Source organism: Mesoplodon densirostris, chromosome 5, assembly GCF_025265405.1.
Source record: "Mesoplodon densirostris isolate mMesDen1 chromosome 5, mMesDen1 primary haplotype, whole genome shotgun sequence".
NCBI classification, from domain to species: domain Eukaryota; kingdom Metazoa; phylum Chordata; class Mammalia; order Artiodactyla; family Ziphiidae; genus Mesoplodon; species Mesoplodon densirostris.
In genome coordinates, this window is record NC_082665.1 from 53,193,673 (window position 1) to 53,212,566 (window position 18,894).

At 34.1% G+C, this 18,894-nt stretch overlaps 1 protein-coding gene across 1 annotated transcript in view; it reads left to right on the forward strand.

Annotated features, from left to right (window-relative positions):
• ALCAM (activated leukocyte cell adhesion molecule) overlaps positions 1-18,894 on the forward strand; it is a 208,301-nt gene that overhangs the window by 180,245 nt on the left and 9,162 nt on the right. Inside the window, exons 13-14 of the mRNA XM_060098739.1 lie at positions 405-443; positions 734-851. Coding sequence (XP_059954722.1) covers positions 405-443; positions 734-851 — 157 coding nt within the window. The remainder of the gene's footprint in view (positions 1-404; positions 444-733; positions 852-18,894) is intronic.

Here is an 18,894-nt window from a genome sequence, read left to right on the forward strand (position 1 = left end):
GAATTCTCCTCCATTGAGGCCAGAAAATTGGAAAAAAGTTGAGAAACACTACATTGAAGATTTCATACGCTGCAACTTGTTTCTCTTAAAATGAAGTCCTATTAAAAGGTGGTAGATAGTGGGGAAATTAATATGGATTTCAGATCAATACTATAGCTTGTCAGTTGTGAAGTTATCTATGGTAGATTAATATCTTTGCAGTTTTCACTACTCTTTCTTTAAAACAAGATGAATTTCTTTGTAGGGAAGTTCACACTCTATTAAATGTAAATTTTTTTCTGCCCTTAGCTGTAGAATAGATATTTTATCTTTGAGTATTTTTACATCATACTATAATGGTAAAGGTGACTTTCATATATCAACAAATTTTGTTTTTAATTTCATATTAACATTTTTCATTTCAGTAAGTATTCCAGAACACGATGAGGCAGACGAGATAAGTGGTAGGTACTATGCTGCCGACTCTTCTTCCTTGACTATCCACTCAAGATTTATGAAGTGTCATTGAATAAGTAATTTTCTTAGCTGTCACAATTTTGACTTGAATTAAAATAGCAAATGAGACAAGAGAGTAAGAATGCTAAAATTTTAATCCTTTAAAAGCACAAGTTTGCATGTTACTCTTAGTAGTGAGCCTCACTCATTTTTAATAAGAAATAATAACTAGATTGACTTGTTTTCACAAATGCTTGGCATTGTCTGTAATTGTATGGGCTTTTCTTTTTTGTTGTAGATGAAAACAAAGAAAAGGTGAATGACCAGGCAAAACTAATTGTGGGAATCGTTGTTGGTCTCCTCCTCGCTGCCCTAGTTGCTGGTGTCGTCTATTGGCTGTACATGAAGAAATCAAAGTAAGTTGTAGAAAAAAGATCTTCATTGTTCATTGACTTTCATTGGGAGAAAATACAGTGTGTTCATTATGCTCATTTCAGCTGGGCATGTAATTTCTATAATAGGAAAGACATATCCCCCAAATCAGGCTGATCATGTTTTGTCTTCAGCTCACTGTGACTATATTACCAAGACTGGGGACATGGCTTGGAGTGATTTCACCTGTGTCCCCTTATTTTTCTCAGTCAGTAGTCTGAATTCAATTATTTGATTTTTTTTCAATGCTTAGATAGATTTTTAAAAGGCGCGTAGTGCCTAAAATTCAGCCATTCTAAACAGTTTGGCTGAGGTTGCTGGAGATTAAGTAAAAGCTGTTAGTACATCCTGCAGGGACAGCCGGGTGTCTTTGCAGTGACAGGTCTGGCCAGCAGTGCAAGTGTTGGTGAGGTAGAGCCATCTTGTTGTCACTACTTCTCTATTCTAGTTAGGTCACTTTGTTCCACAGAAGAATCTAATTCAGGGAAAAAGTCATCATTATGTTGTCTTGAGTTTTAAAACAATGATTAGACAAAGTACCAAGATTACTTTAAAAATGATTTAGATGATGTTTAAAGATTATTAGAGTCATGAAATAATACATATGGTATCTACCTCACAAATCATCTAACAGTGGTTTATAATGAAAATCCAGTTGACCAATGAAGATTCTTAACATACACACATGCCTAGTACTCCTCATTGCCCCAGCTCTGACCCTAGGTTCAGATGCAACTGGTCAGAGATGCAATTCTAGCATTGTATTTTTTTAAAGTTCCATTGGTGATTATGTGGTGTACCCCTGGTTTCAAACTCCTGTATCTAATAAATGAGGAAATTGAATTTTGCAAGGGGATATGTATAGCTAGTGGCAACTTTAGTCTTTATTTTATATTTTCTTGATGTCTTGATATAACCCCTTTCAACAACTCAGGTAAGTTAACTTAAAAGAAAATCAAAAGATAAAACAGACTCAATCAGATCCATGATCTCACCCTGTAAAGATACAAATGTCAGTGAAGTAATATTTGAATGGAGCTGCCATCAAAGGGAGGCAGTGGCTCAGAATTTTTAAAGTCACGTAATGTGAGCATGTAATGAGTTCTATTTCGTTCTCACAATCCACCTCTGAAGTAGGTACTCTTATTATACATATTTTACATTGGAAAAAACTAAGGCAAAGAATGGTTAAATGACTTGCTTGAGATTACACAGTTGTAAGGGACAGAATTATATTTGATTTAAGGCAGTGATGTTTTAGAATCTTTGTGCTTAATTACTAGTTCTTATTTTCTCTCGTTATGCCTTACTTTTTCTCTTTTTCAGTCACATAAGGCAGAAACACATTGCTGTTGTGTGTTGTAGTTGATATACATGTCCACTCACACTAGGGCACAGTCAGTTCTAATCTTGGCACTTCAGTCCTCAATCTTGAACAGTCTGCACTATCACTTGATAACAAATGTGGGTTTTTTCTCAGCGAAAATTTTACCTACAAACACTTCATGTTGCTTTGTGCCCATGATTTCCATGGAAAATTTAGAAGATTGCCTGTACTACGTAAAAGAAAGGAAGTGAAAACAGTTGCCCAGAGGTGGTATCTATCTTACAGAAATTCTCCTTCTGTGTGTGTGTTTCCTGACTATCAAAATCTTATCCTACCTTTATAATCCACAATGAGGTGCTCACAAATCTAACAGCTTGGCCTCTAGGGTATTTTGGTTTTATTTATTTAGGGTTTCTGATGCACTCCAAAGTACTTTTATTTCTTAAAAGAATGAAAATAAAATTTCTCTGTATCCTGGAATTGAGCTGAAAAATAAACAGCAGTCCTCTACATTATGTTCAAATGAATGTTAAATTCTTGGAGCTCCCCCAGCGTCCTTAACCATCCTATTCTGATTGCCAGTGTCTCATCATACCCTGTTTGTCCTTCTATGAATAGAAAAGAATTGTGTGTGTGTGTGTGTTTTTCTGTTTTTTTAGTTATGTCATCTGTCATTACCATACGGTAACCCAAAATTAAAATCATGGGTAAAAAAATGCTGGACATTTAGCTTCATAGTGTCTTTAAGTTAAGGGTTAAGACTTCATGCATTTCCTTTAAAGTACTTCATTAAATTAAGTGCTTATTTTACCATCTGACATGAACATTTGTCTAAATAACTGTTATTTAATTGAAAAGTGCACCAACTTTTCTAGTGTCAGTATTATTGGTAATCAAAATAATAAATTGCAATTCTTACCCCAAGCATCAAAATGTTTTTATTAAGAATTTGCAGAACTTTTCAGATTTGCTAAGTGCTTCACATTCCTAACTATTCTTTCTACCGCCCTCTGAGATAAGCAAGTATTTTTGCTATATGAGTTATTGTTAACACCTGTGTCCAGAGTAAGTGCAGATTCATAATAAGAGCTTTCAGGTTAAGAATTGCTAAGTCTATTTTGGGGTCTACTATACTCTCTTTTTTGTCTTCTAGATAACTTCACCTTTACAAATCAATATGAGAGTTTCATTTCTGTCTTAGCTTAATTCATCACCATTTTACGTGGATATGAGAGATTTTTAATAAAGATATGGTCCATACTTTTTCTGCAGATACCTAAAGAAATATACCCTTGTGTTTACCATCCTGCAAAATAATACCATCAACAGTCTTAGTGAGTCACCCATTATTGCAAACAACTTTGAGCCATAATTATATTAGTTCTTTGCACTGGCAATTTAAAAAGTCAGTGGAGAGAGAAATGAGGGAAACAATCTTTTATGCCCAAGTAGAATTTAAGAATACATTTGTTAACATACCTAGTGGCTACTCAGATAACATGCACTCCCCATTCCATTAATATGAGATACATATTTTTATATCTATTTTAAATATGGAAAGGATATGCTTAGCAGTTGTGCTTGACACTGTGATATGGTATATTCATTGAAGAATAAGGGCTCATGATTCCTCTGCTGTTTTGATTCATATAACTTCTCACTGGAATTTTTTTTTAATTTGAGATATTTTGATAGTGAGAATGGATGACTCCAATCATTTCCTGTGTATGTAGGGTATTAACTGACAGTTCCAGGAAAAAGGTATTAATTGACTAAACCCAGCTCATATCTAGTTGTTTAACAGATAGGAAACATTAATGACCTAGAGATAATTCAATGACTTTTTAATTTATTTACTCCCTTTCTCTCCATCCTGTTCTCTGAACATTGTTTTTATATCTGCAGGAAGTTGAATGTTAGTATTTGAGTTCAAAATTCTCTCCTGCATATCTTATATTACAAGAACTAATGAAAAATTAAAAGAGTCAAAGATAAAGGAAAAATGTAAGGTAGCATGATGTAGCCACAAACTGATTCAGAACTGTATTAAAACCATAATTTCCAGGTTGGTTGCATTTAAGAGACCCTTGACCACGATACTTCTTACCACTAAACTGGAAGTAAGCATTAACCAGACATTTGTAATCTCAAGATGCACATTGTGTGAATACTGGAAGTTTACCAAGAGATTTATCTTTTGCAACTGTGGAACTCATGACTATTTTCATGAAGTTTTTGGACAATATCTAGGCAATATGGAAGTCTAAAAATCACAAATAACCTTTGTCAGTTTTGCCTTTTATAATGCTTTACTATTCTACTACTGTCTTAGGAAAAAAAAAAAAAAAGATAGTCCTAAATTGGCAAAAGACTAAAGAAGACTGCCTATAACCCCCAAACTTCAAGAAATACTGTTAAATTAAGGCTTTCTAAAACCCTTCTTATTAGTATCTCTTAATATATGGAACAGGATCTTGCAAGAAAGTTGATTTTAACTGAATTCTATTTCCAATCAATACTCTGTCTAAAATCAAATATATTTTCCCATAAGGGAACTTATGCAGACTCCCTGCTGAATAGGTTGAAAATATAGTGCTGAAGGACCATTTATAGCACATTTTGAGTGACTTTCCTCATTTATTACTATGTAAGCATCTTCTTCTCTTTTTGTACTTTTACTCAAATCCTCAAATTTTAATGAGGTAAATTTAATAAGGTAACCATATTTCATAGTATCTAAGGCTCAGTGAGTGTAATCTGCCTAAGATAACACACGCAATATCTTATTCCATATCCCATATAAACTTTCAAATATATTTTGCTGCCTCACCAGGACTTCTTTGGAATTAAAACTTCGTCTCTGACTTTGATTGCCTGCTGGCATTTAATATAGTGCTATGGGTGGAAGGGTGTGCTCTCAAGTGCAGGGCTGATGTGGCCTCTCACCTTGTATTAGACGTCAAACTAATCCAAGTTTTCGTTTCTTTTTCCTTCCCTACCCATAGCCTGGCAGGCAGCCAAAAGAAGGAAGAAAAGAAAATGCCCCATTATTCTATCAAAGCATAAATAACAGGGGAGACTAGAGGGGAAATAAGATAATGTGGAAATGCTGGAGTCCCCCTTTGGTCAACCACAAGGTCATTGGCCACCCAAAGGGCAGAGCCATTCATGGCCTTGCCCTCTCCTACTACATGTGAACTGAAACATTTCCAGAGGAAAGAGATAGCATCAAAACATAATGTTTTCAATTTTTATCTCTTCTAGCTGTCTGTATGTATGCATTTCACTTTATTTTTTTTAATTTCATGTGTTTGGTTTAATTATTGTTTCAAAGGTGAAGGGAAATCCTGTTCCTCAAGCATCTGCCTCTGCCCAGGCTGTGTTAGCACATTACCCACCTAAAGGAAACACTTTGAACGATGATGCTGAATACATGCCAGTGGCATCCTGCTTTCATGCATATTCAGTACTGTTACATTTATTTTGATCTACTGATATTTTACATAATGGTGGTTCCCATATTTACTATTGCCCAAGTGAAAGCCATTTTCTATTTTTCACTGAGGACATTAGGAAATCTATTTTAATGGAGAGTTTCTTTGGAGAGTCTTAGAAATGCTAAGGATATCAAATTGAAACTTGTAATAAGTCCAACTATTTATTCTTCTTTGTTTCCTTCTTCAAACCCAGAAATTGCTGACAACTGTCTTTCTAAGATGCAGTGGTTAGAGCCCTCCTCTCCTCCTCTAGCTCTTTATTAAGCTTGGCCCAGGAGGAAACTTACTTTGCTGAGAGCTGTGACCAGGGAAGAAAGAAAAATAACTATTCTCATGGGTATGATCCTAATTACCTGCACAGGTATCAACGGCTGGTTTGCTGAAAGTGGCAACTCCACACCGCCAGGGTCCCAGTCTTAAATACCCATAGTCCTGGTGCCCTTCTGTGCTGTGTCCCAGCCAAGCTATAAATTAGAAATCACAGAAAATGTCCCTCTAAACGAGGAAGTGATAATAATTCCTCATGTTGCCTCTGAGTTTTCAAATTTGTTATACATATGCCTACACTTGGGAAACCTAAAGTCTTATGAACTCTTTCATGTGTGAATTATTTTACATGGGTATTGTTTTTATTTTCCAAATATACATTTCTGTTATAACACTTTATGTATCTTTTCAAATGACACCACATTCCAAGATTGTGATGTACTGGTTATGTCTGCAACTCCTATTCTCCTTCACTTTTCCTATCTCCTTCATCCCCCTCTAACCTATTTGTTAGTTGAGATATAATTGACATATAACAATGTATAAATCTAAGGTTTACCACATGTTGATTTGATACATTTATATATTGCAATATGATTTCTACTGTAGCATTAGCAACACCTCCATCCAGTCTCTTAGCAACTCTGAAGCATTAAAATAAAGGCACACTTAGAAGACACCACTAGATTATTTCCCTACTTCCTTTCAAGGAGATCCAGAAACAAGTTTATGGTACTGGGGAAAATCTCACAAAAAAAGTTTAAGAATCTTCTAAAAAGTTATTTAAAAGCAACTTGAACCCTTAATATCCCTGCACTTACAGAAATAACACAGAAGGGGAGTTGAGAGCGAGGACTGAACTCCCTTTGGCCACTCAGTAGCTATGTGGCCTGAGCAGCTGTCCATTACTCACCATCAGTTTTCTGAGTCCCTGTCACCTGCTGGGGGCTTTCACATACACTATACATTTATCCTCACACCAGCCCTGTGAGTAGATCCTATTGTCCCCTATTTACAGAAGAGCAAGCATCTTAAGAGGAGGGACTTGTCCAGGGACTTGCAGCTAAGACTTGACACATGAGGATGAGAACCCAGACTCACTGACCCCAAGGTCAAGACTCTTCTCTCTGCCTCACTAATTAGAGAGTCTTCCAATATTAATTTATTGTGATTCTATTATTTAAATTTTATCTCATTTTAAAGTTATAAAAAAAGCTGACTGATTGAGAACATTTAAGCCAAATAACTGTAACAATTTTTATTTTAACCCAAGTGCTCGTTCTTTATAAATGCCTTAACCTCATCCCTCAAATCAGTTGACTGAAAAAAAAAATGTTGACTGAAAATATTGCTAAAGAGAATGGTTTAAATAAATTTTTGTTCTCTTCCAGTAGTAGATAGAAATCTAACCTGCTTTCAAATCTCTGAAATTTCCCCAAATTAAAAAGGACACTTCCATAAAATTATATTATTTTTACCACATCAATCTCAAAACTGAGCCCAAAAATAATCAGAATAATTTTTAGAGGCTTTTCCCTGAAACAGAGAGTGGACTCTCAGTAACAAAAATGGAGAAATTCATTAAAAATTCCAAGTAAATCTTATATACATAGACTCAGTGAATACCCCTTCCCCCAGCAGCAACACTATTTTTATTTCTATTTAGTACATTTCACAGTGGTTAACACTTAGCTTATTTGTATAACTTGGCACATGGCTGGGAAGCCAGATGGCTGGAGCTTGAATCCTGGTTTTGCTACTTGCTAGCTCTGTGACCACAAGCAAGTTTATTAGTCTCAGTGTAAAACACAGATATCCTAAGGCTAAATAAATTTAATACCTATGCAGCACTTAGAACAGTGCCTGGCATCTTAAGGCATTATAAGAGTGTTAGCAGTTGTGATTTTGGAGAGTGAGATTAAGAAAAGAAGGGAGATTGTTTTTACTTTTGTAACTTTAAAATAAGAAAAATATCAGTTTGAAGTTACTCAGCTCTTATTCTACAAATATGTTTCATGTTGCTCTTAACAAACCCTTTTTTGTAATGCCAGACTGAGAGCAGTGATTCTTAGCCTGATTTTACCTGACAGATATGCTGAAAGATATTATGATTTGCCCTGAATACCACAACTTCCTTCGAGGGAATTCTAGTCACTCCCTTCCTCTGAATACCTCCTTTTACTTGATAGAATTTGGTAAAATCACAGAAACTACTTTTCATCCCCAGACAAATACTAAATCCACCTAGAAAGTAAATAGTATTGGAAATGGAAAAGGTATCCGGATTCTCATTGTACTTTTTGCCTGGTTCTTTCAATCCCTGGCCATAAGGATCATGCTTTAGCTTTTCGCTGTATAATGTTTTTATATTAAGGTAAAACTCGCTTACATTAAATATGCAATTAAATGTGTTTTGATAAATTTATACACCTTTGTAACCATTACTCCAGTCATGATATAGAGCATCCCATCACCTCAGAAAGTTCCCTTGGAATTCCTTCCTGTCCAGCCCTGCCATCCTTTTTCCCTTAGGCAACCACTATGCTGATTATTACCACCAGAGATTACGTTTTCTTAATCTGGAACCTAATATAAATACAACTATACAGAATGTACTCGTATCTGGCTTCTTTCCTTTAACACAGTGTTTCTGAGATATCAATACATGTATTAATGATTTAATTGTTTAGAATTGCTGAGTAGTGGTCCGTTGTTAGAATATATCACATTATTTTAATCCATTCTCTTATCTATGGACACTTGGATAGTTTCCAGCCAGTATGGGCTGTCATGAATAATATGGCTAAAACCAACTTTCTATATAAGCATTTTTCGTGGGCATATGTTTTCATTCTCCTAGGCAAATACCTAGAAATGGAACTGCTAGGTTGTAGGGTAGATACTTGTTCATGAGAAATTGCCAAACAGCTTTCTCAAAGTAGTTGTCCTATTTGCAGCCCCACCAGCAATATATAAAGTTTCAGTTCTTTTACATCTTTGCATAAATTTGGTGGTGTTGTTCTGTTTAATTTTAGCCATTCTAGGAGGTGTGAAATGATACCTAATTTTGGTCTTAACTTGCATTTCCCTGAGACCTAATGATTTTAAGCTCCATGTACTTATCGGTTAGCTTCTTTTGTACAGCGACTATTCAAATCTTTTGCCTATGATTTTATTGTTATTTGTCTTATGTAATTGCTCTGTAAGGGTTCTTTACATATTCTATATCAAAAACCTTTGTTATATATTGTAAATATGTTGTCGAAGTCTGTGGCTTGATTATTCTTTTCTTAATGCTGTCTTTTGATGAGAAGTTTTTAATTATGATGAATAACAACTTACCAATTTTTTCCTATTATATTTACTGCTTTTCATGTCCACTCTACAAAATCTTTGCTTATTCCAAAGTGGCAAAGATATTTTTCTATGTCTTTTTCTAGAAATTTTATAGTTTTACATTTGAGTATATATCTGCTATTTTGTGTGTGGTGCAAGATAAAGTTAGTTTATTTGCTTGTTTTATGCTATATATATATATATATATATATAGCATATACATATCAAGTCATTCTAGCACCATTGGTTAAAAAAACTTCCTTTTGGCCTTGGCACATTTGTCATCCTCATCCTCCTCCTCTTCCTCATAATAGTCCTTCAACTTTGATGTTCTGCTTGTGTTAGTAATTTTATATCTTTGTGTTTCCATATAAACTTGAGCAACTTGTTACTTTCTACACCCCCCCAATTTTTAAAGCTTTGTGGGACTATGGTTGCTTTGAATTTCTAGATAAGTTTGGGTATACTTAACATCTTAAAAATATTTAGTCTTCCAAACCATGACCACCCTCTATATCTCCATTTACTTAAATATTTTCCATTTTTTCTTAGCAATATTTTATAAATTTTAATGTAGACATTTGATATGTCTTATAAAGTTCATTCTTATGTTTTATGTACTTTGCAGCTATTATAAATGCAATTATTCTGTGAGTTTTATTTTCCATTTTTATATTAATATATAGAAATATAATTAATTTTTGCTGTTGAAATGCATCTTCCTAAATTCACTTGTTCTGTTAGTTGTTCTGTGAATTCCTTAAGATTTCTATGTAAACAATCATTTTATCTGCAAATAGAAATAATGTTACTTCTTTTCTTCCATTTCATATGCTTTTTATTTATTTATTTTTTTGCCCTCATAGAGACTTTCAATACAATGTTGAATAGAAATGTGGAGAGCAGACATCTTTACATATTCTCAATCTTAGAGGTTGAATTGTTCAATATTTGCCATTATGTATGATATTAGCTGTACATTTTTCATATTTGCCTACTCAGAGTTAGTTAAGGGTAGTGTCCTCCAGACTGCCATGTCTGCCCAAGACTTCTGACTCCAGCTGCAAGGAGTTAGGGTCCAAATACATAGTTAGAGAGAAGAGTTCACATAAGACTACCCTCATTTCTGCTATCAAGTTTGGGGTTTTGCAAAACCACCCTCAGGTTTGATAATTTGCTAGAATACTCACAGAACTCATGGTTATATTCATTACAAGTAAAGGATACATTAAAATTGACTAAGAGATGAGAAGTGCAGGGAAGAGTCTGGGAGGATTCTAAATGTGAAGTTTCCTTTGTCCTCAGGGACCTATTACTCTACTGGCCTCAATGAGTGGCAAAAGCATGGAGTATTGCTGATCTGAGAAGCTCACCTGAACTTTGGTGTCCACAGTTTTTGTTGAGACTTCATTACATGGGCATGATTGATTGATTAATTATCCATGTGGTTGAACTCAATCTCCAGCCTCTCCCTTCCCCAGATGTCAGGCTGATATCAAATGGCCCAAAGCCCCCACCCTAAACTGTATGATTGTTCTTTCAGGTGTGGCCAGTCTCCACCCCAAGATGATTGGGTGTTGATGGCCCTGCCCTGAGACATCTCCTCAGCATAAACTATCAGGTGTGATCCAAGAAGCCCACCACAAATAAGAAAGCCACTCCTATCACTCAGAAAAGTCTAAATATTTAGAGATTATCTCCCAGGAACTGAGCACGAAGGCCAGACCTCTCTTTGGGCAAAGCCAAATTCCTTCCTACACAAAGTCCTTTAACAGGTTGAAGAAATTTTTTAGTATTCTTAGATTACTAAGAGTTTCTATTGCAAATCATTGTTGCATTTTCTCAAATGCCATTTCTATATCTACATCTATATTATATTCTATCTATATATACATTATTTCTAAAAATAATCGTATTGTTTTCTCATATTTTTTATTCTGATACAATGGTCAGTTACATTGATTGATGATTGAATATTAAGCCAATCTTGCATTCCTGGAAAAAATCCCACTCTATTATGATGTATCATAATTTATATATATATTGATGGATAGTATTTGCCAATGTTTCATTAAGGATTTTTTTGTCTACATTCATGAGGAATATTGTTCTGTAATTTTCTTAATTTATGTTTTGTTCCTTTATCATACATCGGTTCAGTCTTTTTAGGGAGCTTTCAATTTTCTTGATGATTTCAAATAACTAACTTTTTGCTTTGTTTTTGTTTCTATTGCTTATTTTCAATTAAAAAATTTTTTTGCTCTTATCATTACTATTTTCTTTCTTCTAGTTATTTAGAGTTTGACTTGCTCTTCTTTCTCTAATTTCATGAAGTAAATTAAAAATTTAGATCACTGATGTTAGCATTTCTTTTTTTATAACTTAAGCTTTTAAACTTTTAATCTCCCTCTCAGCAATGGGTTAGCTGCATTCCACAAATTTCAATATGTTGTATTTTCATATTTACTCAGTTCAAAATATTTTTATATTCCTCTTGTGATTTCTACTTTGGAGCCATGTAACTAGAACTCTATTAACTTCAAAACATTTCTCATCTAATTCCGTTTTGTTCAGACAGCCTAGTATGTATGCTTTTAGTTTTTTGAATGCATTAAGATTTTTTTTTTTTTTTGGCCTAGCATGCAGGCATGCAGTATTTCCAGGTGGATGCTCCTCAACACTTGAAAAAACTTACATGGTGGCTGATGGGTAGAGTGTTCTATAGTATATTATGTTAAAGTAGATAATAGTTATTCTTATAGATTTTTTTCAAATTATATGAAATCACTTCACATATAATGCATTGATAAGAAGGTTACAAGCATACACTTCCAGTACTAGAGTTAGCCCAGTACTAGTTACTTCATTATGATCATGCTTACTGAATTTTAGTCCATTTACCCTATCAGCTACTGAGAATGATCTGTTAAATTCTCTAAGATTGTATATTTGGCTATTTCTCCCTTTAGTTCTGTCACTTTTTGCTTTAGGTTTTCATTAGGAACATACACACTAACAATTGTTGTGCCTGCTTATGTATTGAACCTGTTATAATTATTAAATGTCTCCCATTATGGTTGTAATATTCCTTGTGTTGAATTTTACATTGCCAGATATTAATATAGCCATACTGTTTTCATATGCTTATGGTGTACATGTGTATCTTTTTCTATCCTTTTATTTTCAGTTATCTCTTTATATTTAAAGTGCATCTCATGTACAGAGAGACTGATCAAACTATGAGTCCCAGGCTGCTGCTTAATTTTGTAAATAAAGTTTTATGGTAGCACAGCCGTGCCCATTTCTTTACATGTTACCTGTGTTGTTTTATGCTGCAAAGCCAGAAGAGTTGAAACAAATCCATGTGGCCTGCAAGACTAAGATATTCACTATTTGGACCTTTCAGAAAAAATCTTAACCCCTTGTATAGAGCATGTAGTTGAGTCTTGATTGTTTATTATAGTCTGACAATTTTTGCTTTATAATTGGAGGATTTAGCCAAGTCACATTTTACTTAATTATTGATATATTTACATTTAAGACCACCAGCTCCCTATTTGTTTTCTAGTTGTCCTCTGTTTCTCTTTTCCTGCCTTCTTTTGAGACACTCCAATAAGTTTTAGTGTTACATTTTAATTTATCTACTGGCCTTTTAACTATATGTCTTTGTATTCTTTTATTGTGGTTGCTCTAGGAATTTCAATAAGACAGTTTATAACAGTCAACTTATGTAATAATCTAAAACCCCAAAACATTATAACTTCATTTATCCTCCTCCATATAATTGTAGTGTGAGGTTTATAATATATGCAGTTGTAATGGATATGACAACAAGAGCAAAAATGATGGAAGAGGTTAAATGAAAATACAGTTTTTCAAAGGTCATATATAATGCTATATATATAGCATTAAACTGTTGGTTGTCTTTGTAAAAAAATTTTAATAGTATTTTAAATTTTAGCACATATATAATCTATATTCATTCTTTCTTATATATCTGAGTTTCCATCTAGTATCATTTTCCTTCAACCAGAGAACTTTCTTTAATACTTCTTTTAGCACAGGTCTGCTAGTGATAATTTTTCCCAGTTTTCTTTTATTCAATTTAACATGTCTTTATTTTGCTTTTTATTAAAATATATTTTTACTAGATATAACATTCTAGTTTGAGAGGTTTTTTCCAGCATTTTTAAGACGTTGAATTAACTTTGTTATGCATTGTTTTCTTGATGAGACATCAGCTGCTTTTCATGTCATTGTTCCCCTGAACAAATTTTCTACGGCTACTTTCAAATCATTGTCTTTATATTTGCTTTCAATTACTTTCAGTATGATGTAATTAGATGTGTTTTTCTTTTTATCATTCCTCCTTGGAGCTGCTGACCATTTTGGATGCAAGTTAATGGACATCAACAAATCTAGGAATATTTTTCATTGTTTCTTCAAATATATTTTATGCCCCAATTCTCTTTTGCTTCTCCTACTGGGACTCCAATTACACATTTGTTAGATTGCTCACTAATGTCCCACAGGTCACTCAGGATCTGCTTCTTTTATTTCTATTATTTTTCTCTCAATTTTTTAGAATATATAATTTATATTTTTTGTCCTTATGTTCAATGAGGCTTTATTCTGCACCTCCAATCTGGTAATAAGATAATTTAGTGAATTGTTAATTTCCAATATTGTAGTTTTAAGTTGTAGAATGACTTTCATTTACATTTTCAGTACTGAGATTTATATCTGTTCTCTCATTGTTACCTTACTTTTCTTTAAGTCATTGAACATGTTATGTAATACTGATTAAAAGTTCTTAACTGTTATTTCCAAAGTCTCTATTATTCAAGGACATTCTCTGGACTTTGTGTTACATTATTTTACTCTTCATTTTTATGTGTGGTAACTTCTTGTTCATAACTATTCTTTGTTTGGTGATACGTTGTAGAGATCCTAGGTTCTACTGTATAGGCTAAAGGATATGGGTTGTTTTTCCAATTTTCTTTGATCATGTCACGGTTACTTTTACATTTTATATTTCACATCTGTCAGGGTGAATGCTGAATCTTGACACATAGTCTTTACTAAGTTTTTCTGGGATTTCAATAGAAAGATTGACATGATTGCCAATAACTCCTGGCTTGGTTAGGTTCAACTACAAACTCTGTCTCCTCTGTGTGGGTAACAGCTAAAATCTATGTCACATTTTTAAGCTTTCCAGGTGTTGCTTTCTTCTGGGCTACATGAAATTTCTTCCACATGTGCAATTTAGAGATCATTTGTGTAGTTTATACACAAATCTGGGCTCCTCACCACTCTTTGGCTCTCTCCTTTTTTGAGATTTTATTACCCTTGATTTCAAGGTTTAGTTCTAGTTAGCCTATGCCTCTGCACATGGGAGATGCCCTCAGAGGAAAACTTATGCAAAAGTAGAGCTCATCCAGTAGAGGGGTCAACTTTCCTTCAGTTCCTAATTTCTTCCTGTTACTCTCAAGTACAGCCATATAGCTTATTCTGTATTTTCCTGAGAGCTTATAATGTTATAAATGTAAGGATTGACAAAATAGAAGTGGGTTGTTTTTTTAATCATTACAATTACAAGAGCTTCCAATAGTCCATGCTTTATTTTATTTATTTATTTATTTTTAATTTTTGAATTTTATTTTATTTATTTTTATACTGCAGGTTCCTATTAGTCATCAGTTTTATACACATCAGTGTATACATGTCAATCCCAATCACCCAATTCATCACGCCCCACCCCCACCCCCATGCAACTTTCCCCCCTTGGTGTCCATAGGTTTGTTCTCTACATCTGTGTCTAAATTTTTGCCCTGCAAACCGGTTCATCTGTACCATTTCTCTAGGTTCCACATATATGCGTTAATATACGATATTTGTTTTTCTCTTTCTGACTTACTTCACTCTGCATGACAGTCTCTAGATCCATCCACATCTCAACAAATGACCCAGTTTCGTTCCTTTTATGGCTGAGTAATATTCCATTGTATATATGTACCACATCTTCTTTATCCATTCATCTGTAGATGGGCATTTAGGTTGCTTCCATGACCTGACTACTGTAAATACTGCTGCAATGAATATTGGGGTATATGTGTCTTTTTGAATTATGGTTTTCTCTGGGTATATGCCGAGTAGTGGCATTGCTGGGTCATATAGTAATTCTATTACTACTTTTTTAAGAAACCTCCATACTGTTCTCCATAGTGGCTGTATCAGTTTACATTCCCACTAACAGTGCAAGAGGGTTCCCTTTTCTCCACACCCTTTCCAGCATTTGTTGTTTTTAGATTTTCTGATGATGCCCATTCTAACTGGTGTGAAGTGATAACTCATTGTAGTTTTGATTTGCAATTCTCTAATAATTAGTGACTTTGAGCAGCTTTTCATGTGCTTCATGGCCATCTGTATGTCTTCTTTGGAGAAATGTCTATTTAGGTCTTCTGCCCATTTTTGGATTGGGTTGTTTGTTTTTTTAATTATTGAACTGCATGAGCTATCTATATATTTTGGAGATTAATCCTTTGTCCGATGATTCATTTGCAAATATTTTCTCCCATTCTGAGGGTTGTCTTTTCTTCTTGTTTATGGTTTCCTTTGCTGTGCAAAAGTTTTGAAGATTCATTAGGTCGATTTGTTTATTTTTGTTTTTATTTCCATTACATTAGGAGGTGGATCAAAAAAGACTTACCATAATTTATGTCAAAGAGTGTTCTTCCTATGTTTTCCTCTGAGAGTTTTATAGTGTCCGGTCTTACATTTAGGTCTCTGAACCATTTTGAGTTTCTTTTTGTGTACGGTGTTAGGGAGTGTTCTAATTTCATTCTCTTACATGTAGCTGTCCAGTTTTCCCAGCACCACTTATTGAAGAGAATGTCTTTTCTCCATTGTATATCTTTGCCTCCTTTGTCATAGACTAGTTGACCATAGGTGCATGGATTTATCTCTGAGCTTTCTATCTTGTTCCATTGATCTATGTTTCTGTTTTTGTGCCAGTACCATATTTTCTTCATTACTGTAGCTTTGTAGTATAGTCTGAAGTCAGGGAGTCTGATTTCTCCAGCTCCATTTTTTTCTCTCAAGACTGCTTTGGCTATTCGGGGTCTTTTGTGTTTCCATATAAATTTTAAGATTATTTGTTCTAGTTCCATAAAAAATGCCATTGTTAATTTGATAGGAATTTCATTGAATCTGTAGATTGCTTTGGGTAGTATAGTCATTTTCACAATATTGACTCTTCCAATCCAAGAACATGGTACATCTCTCCATCTGTTGGTATCATCTTTAATTTCTTTCATCAGTGTCTTATCATTTTCTGCATATGGGTCTTTGTCTCCCTAGGTAGGTTTATTCCTGGATATTTTATTCTTTTTGTTGCAATGGTAAATGGGAGTGTTTCCTTAATTTCTCTTTCAGATTTTTCATCATTAGTGTATAGGAATGCAAGAGATTTCTGTGCATTAATTTTGTATCCTGCAACTTTATCAAATTCATTGATTAGCTCTAGTAGTTTTCTGGTGGCATCTTTAGGGTTCTCTGTGTATAGTATCATGTCATCTGCAAACAATGACAGTTTTATTTCTTCTTTTCCAGTTTCTATTCATTTTATTTCTTTTTCTTCTCTGATTGCCGTGGCTAGGACTTCCAAAACTATGTTGAATAATAGTGGTGAAAGTGGACATCCTTGTCTTGTTCCTGATCTTAAAGGAAATGCTTTCAAGTTTTCACCATTGAGAATGATGTTTGCTGTAGGTTTGTCATACATGGCCTTTATTATGTTGAGGTAGGTTCCCTCTATGCCCACTTTCTGGAGAGTGTTTATCAGAAATGGGTGTTGAATTTTGTCAAAAGCTTTTCCTGCATCTATTGAGGTGATCATATGGTTTTTATTCTTCAATTTGTGAATATGGTGTATCTCATTGATTGATTTTTGCATATTGAAGAATCCTTGCATCCCTGGGATAACTCCCACTTGATCATGGTGTATGATCCTTTTAATGTGTTGTTGGATTCTGTTTGCTAGTATTTTGTTGAGGATTTTTGCATCTATATTCATCAGTGATAGTGGTCTGTAATTTTCTTTTTTTGTAGTACCTTTGTCTGGTTTTGGTATCAGGGCAATGGTGGCCTCATAGAATGAGTTTGGGAGTTTTCCTTCCTCTGCAATTTTTTGGAAGAGTTTGAGAAGGATGAGTGTTAGCTCATCTCTAAATGTTTGATAGAATTCACCTGTGAAGCCATGTGGTCCTGGCTTCTGTTTGTTGGAAGATTTTTAATCACAGTGTCAATTTCATTACTTGTGATTGGTCTGTTCATATTTTCTATTTCTTCCTGGTTCAGCCTTGGAAGGTTACACCTTTCTAAGAATTTGTCCATTTCTTCCAGGTTGTCCATTTTATTGGCATAGAGTTGCTTGTAGTAGTCTCAGGATGATTTGTATTTCTGTGATGTGTGTTGTATCTTCTCCTTTTTCATTTCTAATTTTATTGATTTGAGTCCTCTCCCTCTTTTTCTTGATGATTCTGGCTAATGGTTTATCACTTTTGTTTATCTTCTCAAAGAACCAGCTTTTAGTTTTATTGATCTTTCCTATTGCTTTCTTTGTCTCTATTTCATTTATTTCTGCTCTGATCTTTATGATTTCTTTCCTTCTGCTAATTTTGGGTTTTGTTTGTTTTTCTTTCTCTAGTTCCTTTAGGTGTAAGGTTAGATATTTTACTTGATATTTTTCTTGTTTCTTGAGGTACGCTTTTATAGCTATAAACTTCCCTCTTAGAACGCCTTTGCTGCATCCCATAGGTTTTGGATCATCGTGTTTTCATTGTCTTTTGTCTCTAGGTATTTTTTGATTTCCTCTTTGATTTCTTCAGTGATCTCTTTCTTATTTAGTAACGTATTGTTTAGCCTCCATGTGTCTGTGCTTTTTATGTTTTTTTCTCTGTAATTCATTTCTAATCTCATAGCATTGTGGTCAGAAAATATGCTTGATATGATTTTAATTTTCTTAAGCTTACTGAGGCTTGACTTGTGACCCAAGATGTGATCTATCCTGGAGAATGTTCCATACGCACTTGAGAAGGAAGTGTAATCTGCTGTTTTTGAATGGAATATTCTATAAATATCAATTAAATCTATCTGGTCTATTGTGTCATTTAAACCTTCTGTTTCCTTATTTATTTTCATTTTGGATGATCTGTTCATTGGTGTAAGTGAGGTGTTAAAGTACCCCACTATTATTTTGATACTTTCAATTTCCTCTTTTATAGCTCTTAGCAGTTGCATTATGTATTGAGGTGCTCCTATGGTGGGTGCATATATATTTATAATTGTTATATCTTTTTGTTGGATTGATCCCTTGATCATTACAAAGTATCCTTCCTTGTCTCTTGTAACATTCTTTATTTTAAAGTCTATTTTATCTGATATGAGTATTGCTGCTCCAGCTTTCTTTTGATTTCCATTTGCATGGAATATCTTTTTCCATCCCCTCACTTTCAGTCTGTATGTGTCCCTATGTCTGAAGTGGGTCTCTTGGAGACAGCATATATATGGGTCTTGTTATTGTATCCATTCAGCAAGCCT